The sequence below is a fragment of the Mastomys coucha genome, unplaced genomic scaffold, assembly GCF_008632895.1.
Source record: "Mastomys coucha isolate ucsf_1 unplaced genomic scaffold, UCSF_Mcou_1 pScaffold18, whole genome shotgun sequence".
NCBI lineage: Eukaryota > Metazoa > Chordata > Mammalia > Rodentia > Muridae > Mastomys > Mastomys coucha.
This window is the reverse complement of record NW_022196900.1, coordinates 83,566,384-83,575,083: the sequence shown is the minus strand read 5'-3', so window position 1 is coordinate 83,575,083 and position 8,700 is coordinate 83,566,384. Positions and strand designations below refer to the sequence as shown.

Here is an 8,700-nt window from a genome sequence, read left to right as displayed (position 1 = left end):
GGAGTAAAAGGCCGCTCCCCGACCTCACCCCACTGCCCCACCCCCGACCCCACTTGCACAGGAAAGAAACCCTAAAAGAATGACCATGGTTCCACTCAGTTTGGAGCAGAGCAAGATAGTCTGCTGAATCCTAAGCAGGGCCACCCATCCAAAAGCCTCCACATACAGTTCCTTCAGGAACTCGGAATCATCTCTGATACCCCTCCCCACACCATCCTTACTTGATCCTGGCTGTGTCCACACTGGAGGAACGGCGGGAGGCAAAGCGTCGGGCAAGTGCTTTTGGAGACGTCTTGGGGCTACCATCGGAGTCTCCACTCTCCTCATCCCCCATGGCTTTGATGTAGCTGCCGCTCCGCATCCTGCGGCAGGGGATCTCCCCATCCTTGCCACCCGTGGGGTAACCCCCCCAGTCATCTTGCGGCACCTGCAAGGACAAGGGCCTCTGTCCCTCAGACACACGTTACTAGTCGGTTTAGAGGAGAGGATGTTCTTCCTCCCACTGGCAGTAGGAGGCGCTCTGCCCTGCTGGGGGAGCAAGCCACATTGACTGAGTCGGCACAGAGGACTTGAAGGGAATGTGTCAGGGTGTTTCCCCTCTCTTATGGGGGCGGCTGTATCGTCCTCCAGAGACATTTAGCTACTCAAAAGAGGGTCAGCTGAAGAGACAAGACACCAAGGCATTGAAGACCAGAGGCCTGAGTGGCCTGTCAATCACACCCTCATATGTGCAGCATAACCTAACCTCGGTGATCTTTCACTCTTCCTCCTCCATCCTTTTAACAGGCGTCCAGTCGCCATCCCCTGACTCCCTCCCAGCTCACAAGGAACCACAGAGGGTATCAGGCAAGGAGCACACTCCACAGTCTAGACCAAAGCTAGATGGTCAGGAGATCAGGCCCGGGCAGAAGCTCAAGTGGCAGGAGGGGAGCCAATTAGGAGGCTGAGGCTGTTCTGCAGGCAAGGGATGATGAGGCCTAAATTAAGACAATGAGGATAAGGGAAAGAGGAGGAGATGGAGATGAGATGCTCTAAAGAGCATCAGTGAGTCTGATTAGTGGGGGAAGGAAGAGGAGCCTGGGAGGAGTCCAAGATGGCTGAGAAGGGCAGTGGCAGAGAACCCAGGAGGTAGAGGGTGCTGTCCTGCACTGAGCCCCAGAACTGCAGATTTGGGGAGGGGTGATAGGTTCAGAGTTGAGCACCCTGAGTTGGGCCAGGAACCCCCGAGAAGGTGGTTGTTGTGCGCAGTCTTGGGGTTTACTGGTAAAGACCGGCTGGAGGCAGACAGGCAGAGATCAAGGGTAGTAACCAGATGCCCAGGAGTAAAGGAGACACCCCAGGGGGTAGAGGGAGAGAACTGAGGAAAGGCCCGCTGACATTTTAAAAAGGACTGCAAAGAAAGGAAAGGGGGCCTGTGAAGTCACCTGAGAAGGAGTGGGCAGAGGGGTGGGAGGGAGTCAGGAGAATGCCATGTCACAGAAACGAGACATTTCAAGAAGAAAAGGGAGTTGATTATGTCAAATGCCACAGTGTTCTCCAAGGTCAGTCACTTGTGCTCTGCACTCAGGAGACCCAGGGCAAATTCTGGCCCTGTCACTTGCTAGCTAGGTGAACTTGAGCAAAGCTAATTAAGCTCTAAGAATCAGTTTCCCAGGCAGTAAATTGGTAAAAAGTAATTATACCTGCCTCAGAATGGTCAGTGGGTAAGATAAACAAGCAATTCAGAGTGCCTGCGACACACATACCGCTCAGTAAATGTGGGCTATTATTACAGGCATTGGGGTGCCCGGAGACCACCGGTAACTGTTGCCCAGGGCATGATTAAGGGCAGGATGTGGAAATCTGACTGTGGTGAGAGGTAAGGGAAATTGAGGAAAGGGCTCTATGCTCTGAACTTTAAGTAGAAACAGACAGACGACAGGAAGTGGTAGAGGGTGAAGGTTTAGAGAAATGTTTTAGGAGAAAAGCAGCTGTGGGTGTGTTCTTAAGGGAGCCAGTCAAGGTAGTCTTTAACTCCAGGGGCAGTTGAGGGATGAAGTGGCGAGGAGCCCTGGTTGGAAAGAGATCAACCCCATCGATTGGAGTCCGTGATGGTCCCCTACATGGTGAAGAATGAGATGTAAGGAGAGAAGCCTGGGGGAGGCAGCAAGGCTTTTAAAGCACATACAGTAAGGAAGAGGTTAAACAGAGCAAGAAGGAGAGAGGCTCCGAGGAGCCAGGCTAAGGGAGCAGGACTCATGGGAAGGGGGAGGCTAGAAGGTTCAGGAAGAGACCCTCAGAAGGGAGCAGGCTCAGTGAGGGCCAGAGCTCCATATGAAGACAGAATCAGAGAGGAAATGAATGATGCTCTCTGAGAGGGAAGCAGGTATCCAGAAAAGGCTCACAGGGCACACTGGTGTCCAGTGGGAGAAACCAGGGTTCATTAAAGTGTAGGAAGCTAGGTATGGTGATGTATTCTTGCCATACCCGGGAGGTGGAATGGAAGCAGACAGGGGTGGGGGCGGGTAACCTGAGCTACACAGGAGTTGGAGATCACCACAGCCTCCATGAAGCCCTATCTCAAAACACAACAAAACAGAAAAAAAAAAAAAAAGAGGGGAATATACAATAAAGACACCATGTCACATAGAGTCAACCTCCCCAGGAAGCATCAGGCTGTCTTGGAAGGTCCCTGCAGCCTTCGGTTCACCCACCCTTGGGTTCAGGCCCCCACTCAACCCCCATCATATTAGGATGCTCGGGAAGCCCAGGCTCTGAGAACCATCCCCAACCCCATCCTCTACAGAGAGGAGTGGCAGGAGACCAGGGCACACACTGCCACACTGCAGGGCTCCCACTCCACAGCCACTGCAGAGCTCTCTCCTCCTCTGCAGGACACTGTGAGGTGCATGTTAAAAAGGAAGCCCCCAGGGAGGTCAGGACAGCCCCGGAGAAGCAGCAGGGAGCAGCACTGTGGTGGCAAGGTCTGGTTACAGGGGAGGAATGGTGTCTTCCCCTGCACTCTTCAGTTCTCAGCCTAGAGCCCCTCCCCACCCAGGGAGGGAACAATCTGAAGCAAACCTACTCGGTCTCAAATCCCAGAAGTCTCCTCCTGTTTTCGCTATAGCGCTATTTGCTCTCTCAGGCATTCATGTGATTTCCCCCCCAGGAGAGTACTAACATGTGTACAACTTACAGGCAAGGCCAATGTCACCCCAAAGGCTCATGCAAGCTCACCTCTCCATCCCTTCCAAGGTGCTGTGGGATCTTCCTGGAACTCCTTCAATCTGCACTCGACTAACTCCAGCTCCTCCACAGAGACTCAGCTCAGGAGACATTCCTCACAGGAGCTTCCTGGAGCCACCCCTAGCCACCACCCACAGGTGAATGAGGCGCCTCCTCTGTGTTCCCACGGGACCCAGGACTCTCTTCTATCACACAGTCTACCATCTGTTTCCTGGTCCACTGCCTAGAAACCGTGAGCTCTCAGCAGCAAGGGTTTTGATCACTGTATCAAGGATGTGCTCACTGAATGAACGAATGTAGATTAACAACCCAAGGGAAATTCGGACTTTGGAGATAACCCTAAACCTGATGGATCTTCAAAACGTGTGTTGGCATTTTCCGCTAAAAGGCCAGGAGCATTCATGACATCAGTACGGGCTGGTTGAAGCCCCAGGAAAGAGCTCAGAGCTCCTTGTGGCAAAAAAAGACCACAAGGTTACATGGGTAGGATGAGAGAGGGCCACAGCCATCACTTCTCCATCCATCCGTAAGAAGCCCTGCCTGAATGACCAACAGGACTCAGACTCCAGTTTGTCACCAGCCTTGGAAAATCCCCCAAAGAGGCATTTCCTCCAGAGTCCTCCATAATTTTCTGGACTGTCCCACCACTCCATAGCCCAGATGACAAACCCAAGTAGAGGCATGTTCTGGAATCTGGTCTTCACATTCCAATAAACTGGACCACCAGGATTTGCATATAAAAGATCTAGGGAAGGGTTTGGGGCAGCAAGAACGTCTTTCCAACTCCCAAGCTCCAAGCTCAAAGGTAATGTGATAGGTCGTACCATTACATTCTGTCCACTGCCTTCCCTTAACCTCAGACCACCTTCCACCCCAGAAGACAGAGGTCAGCCCATGTCATCCAAACCAAAAGGTCAAGTAGTCTTCCTGGGGTCAGCATCACTGGTCAGATTAGAGGGGTCCTTTCATTGGACAAATGAGGAAAGAGAAGCTCCAAGGGGGCTCAAGGTATCATGAAGCAGAGCCTCCTTCCTTCAAGACCTCCAATCCTGGGACAGCCGGACTCCACCCAACCATATCCATCATTCCCCCAGCTGACCAGACTGGTGAGGACTCAAAACATGGTCCCCTACCCCACCAAGCCTCACCTGCAAATAGTGATAAGTCCTGGCTTTGGCCTTGGTCTCTGGACCCAGGAGTCCCTTGCCTGGCCCGGCCCCTGGGTATCCATCCCGGCCCTGGCTGACCATCATGGTATGCCAGGCACTTCGCTTGACTGACTGTCCATCCAGGGACATGGACATGCCAGTGCAGGCAAGGCAGCGGCCTTCCGACCCGCCCGAACGCCCCTTGAAGCTCAAGTCCCGGTAGGACCCATCTGGAGCATCCAGGCAGAAGGGACCACCAGGCTCTCCAGGGGGCCTCCCACCCAGAAAGCCACTGTCGCTGTCCAAATTGTCATCAGAGCTCCACCAGCCTGTGGCCTTGGTCTGGTGTCGCCCATCCCCCTTGCGGTCCTTGCTCTTGCTCCGTTTGCCATGCCGGGACTGGTGGTGGTGGTGATGGTGGTGGTGATGGTGGTGGTGGGAGGTGGGGGGACCTCCAGAGCCTGGACCAGAGTAGCTGTCTCCCCCAGAGCTTCCTCTCCCTTCAGCCTTGGGCCCGTTATAGTCTCGCTTCCCAGGTGCCTCCAGAGAGTGGGACTTGGCAAAGAGCTTCTGCACAGAGTGAACCAGGTGCCGAATGCGGCTAGGACTCTCGCTGCGAGCCTCAGGGGCAGCTCCAGATCCAGGTCCAGGACCAGGCCCTGCTGGACCTCGCTGGTATGGGAGTGTGTGGAAGCCATCTTGTTGAACTGGCAATTGCTTTTCGAACTGGTCCAGGAGTGTGGGAGGCAGTCGGGTGGCACCCTTGCCCTGTGGGTGGCCCACACAGTCTTCACAGGTGTCGAAGGGGCCCTGGCCGGGGTACATCCTGGGGAAGGTACTGCTGCCTCCCCCAGCCCCCACCCCCCCTGGGCCTCCCTCGGGGCCTACTGATGATGGACCCTCACTCAGGCTCAGGGGCCCTTCTGGAGAAAGGTGTCCCAGGCCAGCTCTCGGGGCACAGAAGCGGGGCTCGGTGGAGAAGGCCTCCCTGGAGCCCAGCAGGTACGGGGCCCTGGCAGCTGGGCCCACGTCCATATGCTGTTGGTCAGCAAAGCGGGCTGGGCGGGGATGGCTGCCTCGGTCGCCATGGTAACCCCTCATGGCCTCAGTAAAGGCTCTTCATATTGTTGGGGGCCAGGCCCCAGGAACCTCCTGAGAAAATAGAGAGAAAAGAGATTTGGACTGAACAACTGGCCACTTTACCTAAAATCATCTTTCACCAGGCACCGTGGCATCCCTGTTGGTATTGCCTACCAATTTATTGTGATTAATTATACTATCTTTCCACACATGGACTGAAAAGTCCTTAAAACAGTCATAATAGACAAAGACACAAGGGCACAGGATAATCCCATCATTCATCACTGTTGCAAATTTGATAAATACTTATCCACAAGAGGAAATGCTCTCAGCCAAATGGGCTTTTAAATATCTTTAGATTATCAAAAACAAAAGGCAACCCAAGCAGACATACCACATATTCAAAGAAACCAGTCATTAGGTGAACTGGCTTTTAACAAGCTAAACTGAAGCAAATTAATCCACAGCCATTCCACCACCCCAAGCCTATCCTGCATCCCCCTGCTGCAGGTGCTAGGGTGACAACACTAACTTCAAGTCTACATCTCCATGCCATGCCATAAAATCTCTCTTCCTTCCAGGTCTACTTCCTTGCACCTGACAGCAGGCTCCTCCCCTTCCCTCCTCTAGGAGAATGCCATTGGCAGGAAAACCTGAGTTGGCTCCTCCTACCTTTGCTGGCTTCCAGACACTAACCACTGGAGTCCCCTCCCCCTCCCCTTGCTTATTATCCTTTGCCACAACCCCTCTCCATGAGATGACATCTGGGGGGGGGTGGGGGGAGGAGAAAAGATTCCGGAGAAGGCTAGCTAGACCAGGCAACATTTGACCACTGGACTGTGAGTAGAACTGGGGGGTGGGGGGTGGGGTTCTTCCTCCCAGGAACAGTGGGCTGGAGAGGCTGGAAGCCAGTAGAGAAACCATTGTGGAACCAGTGTCCCTGGCCCTCATCCCAGGCTTGCTGAGGCGACAGGACAAGAGAGGTCAGCTCTCAGCAAGAGTTGCCTCCAATCAGGACTCCAGGAGCTGCCAGGACAGGAGCTATGGCAGGAGGAGGTGACAGCAGGAGGGACAGGGACAGAGGATCTGGCAGACGGAGCCCTCCCCCACCCTAGACCAGCTCCTGGGCCATCTGCTGACTAGGAGATGACAGTCTCAAAGACTCCAGACAACAGTACCTCCTAAGACTCAATCTCCCTTCCTCCCCACACGACTTCCCCTCACCCATTCTGCCTCTGGCTTCTTCCAGATCCTGCCCACAGCTCATCTCCTACTATTTCCCTCCCATTAGTGATGTACTGGGTACGGTGCACACCTCAGTCTCTAAGCTGACTGAAAATCCTGTCGTGTAGACATTATCCACACTTACCGTGAGAAAATGGAGCTCAAAATGGGGAGATGAAAAAGCCAGTAAATGGGTGAGTCACTGCACATCAAGTATTTAGGTTCAAGAACCCGAATATAACTCCTATCTCAAAAATTTTCTAACACTCACCATCCCGGGTGTCCCATCCTTGATGTCAGGATCCCCACCACCAGGCAGAATCCTAACTTCAGCAGGCGCAGGACCACTGGCTCCTGACAGAAAAGAAAGAGGTAGTGAGCCAAGGAAGGACGTTCCTCCTGGAGTCCTCAGGACAGGTCTCTGCCTTGGCAATTCTCTTTCCCAACCCCCGAAACCAGGACTGGTTGGATCCCCCCACGACGCAGAGGCTTCAGACCCTCAGGGAAATGAAGTTGGCTTCATTATGCAAATGTATGCAAATTCCCTCACAGGTTGGACTACCTCCAACTGCAGGTGTCTGTGTGATCTGTCCATGATGCTCAGCTACAGCAGTTTCATTGCCCTTAAATATGGCTGCGTTCCACAGACATTTGTTGAGTTCCCACCGCAAGGCAGATTGAATGAGAAGTGTACTGAGGTCATTTGAGTGTGGCCCCTGTCCTTGAAGGGTCCGTAGTCTAACGGGAAGAACTCGCGGGACAGAATTATCAGGTTCCTACATTCTGGTGCAAGCTGTTCCTTCCTCTCTGGTTTTCCCTTTCCTCGAGCTCTCCTCATGACTAACACTCATAAGAAGCCTCAGCTTCCCATGGAGACTTCTTGTACTCTTTATTCTGGATTATGCCTCTCGCTGGGCTTTTATGATACTCCGGGTGCCCCCAAAAAGCAGCAAGCTCACTGGATTGAAATTGTTTGCTTAGGTCTCCATCTCCCCCACTACCAGTCTCCAGTAAGGTGAAAAAAAAAAATTAGGTTCCAGTCATCTCTGATTCGAGCCAGTCCTAAGTCACTGTTCCCTGTAGGTGAGGAAGTGGCTATGCAGGAGAGGTGACAAAATATTAGGCTGGCTTGGATTGACAGCTAGAGCAGACTCTATAGAGAGGCATGAAGGAAGGCTTCCTGGAGAAGAGGGCATTTGAAGTACAATATGGATAGACAAAGGTTGGGTGTGGGATAAATTCCTAGTGGGGAAAATGGTGGGTACAAGGCAGACAAAAAAATGCAAATATCAAATTCTGAGGGCCGGGCTTGGAATGTTCCAGAAGCTGGTGAGGGTTTGGCAAATACTGGAAGATGGAGAGTCAGAGAGGAAGACAACTCTCAAGTTTTTGGTAGCCGTGACTAGAAGACTAATGATGCCATTATTAGAGACGGGGATGTCAGAGGGAAGAGCTCGCTGTGGAGGCATGATTAATAATAGTGAAAAAGTTACAGTCAGACATCAGGAAGAACTTCCTGACCCTGAGGAATGTGAAACAATGGAAAAGATCATGGAAGTCCGTAAGAGTCTATAGAGGAAAGGTTCAGATGTAAGCTGCTCCCAGGTCCAGGGCCTGGACCAAAGGAGCTATTCGTTATCTTGTCTAGAGAGACACTAGGGTGCCCTTACTGATACCAAGAGCCTGGTTCTATGGCAATTCTCCTCTATTGTCCTTCTCCTAGGATAAGAAAGGGGAGCCCCCACCAAGAAGCTGAGCTCTTGTGGAGAACTGTCTAGAAGCACCCCGCAACTGAGAGGAAGTGTCGATTCCTCCGGAGCTTTGTCTGTGGTACAGTCACAGACCAAAGGAGCACCTATCAAACTAGAACCCCACGCTGAACTTCCTAACAGTGGATGTCCGAGTCCGAAGGTGAGTCGGAGCCAAAGGTGTCCCCTGCCACCGGCTTCCTAACAGTTGCTGCCACCAAGCTGCTGAGTTGCCACTGGGTTGCTATGCTTTGCTTTGGTTTTTTTTTTTTTTT

The 8,700-nt window shown here is 52.7% G+C and overlaps 1 protein-coding gene and 1 long non-coding RNA gene across 5 annotated transcripts in view; one reads left to right on the top strand and one right to left on the bottom strand.

Annotated features, from left to right (window-relative positions):
* The window catches only part of Dlgap3 (DLG associated protein 3), a 69,291-nt gene that overhangs the window by 38,129 nt on the left and 22,462 nt on the right, over positions 1-8,700 (bottom strand). For all 4 annotated transcript variants that reach the window (XM_031378705.1, XM_031378706.1, XM_031378704.1 and 1 more), the window contains exons 2-4: positions 6,949-7,031; positions 4,374-5,525; positions 222-427 (exon numbers count right to left, since the gene is read on the bottom strand). In XM_031378705.1, coding sequence (XP_031234565.1) covers positions 222-427; positions 4,374-5,474 — 1,307 coding nt within the window. In that variant the 5' untranslated portion in view covers positions 5,475-5,525; positions 6,949-7,031. The remainder of the gene's footprint in view (positions 1-221; positions 428-4,373; positions 5,526-6,948; positions 7,032-8,700) is intronic.
* The window catches only part of LOC116096661, a 13,709-nt gene continuing 8,669 nt past the window's right edge, over positions 3,661-8,700 (top strand). Inside the window, exons 1-3 of the long non-coding RNA XR_004121068.1 lie at positions 3,661-4,030; positions 6,745-6,871; positions 8,401-8,588. This is a non-coding gene — a long non-coding RNA (uncharacterized LOC116096661). The remainder of the gene's footprint in view (positions 4,031-6,744; positions 6,872-8,400; positions 8,589-8,700) is intronic.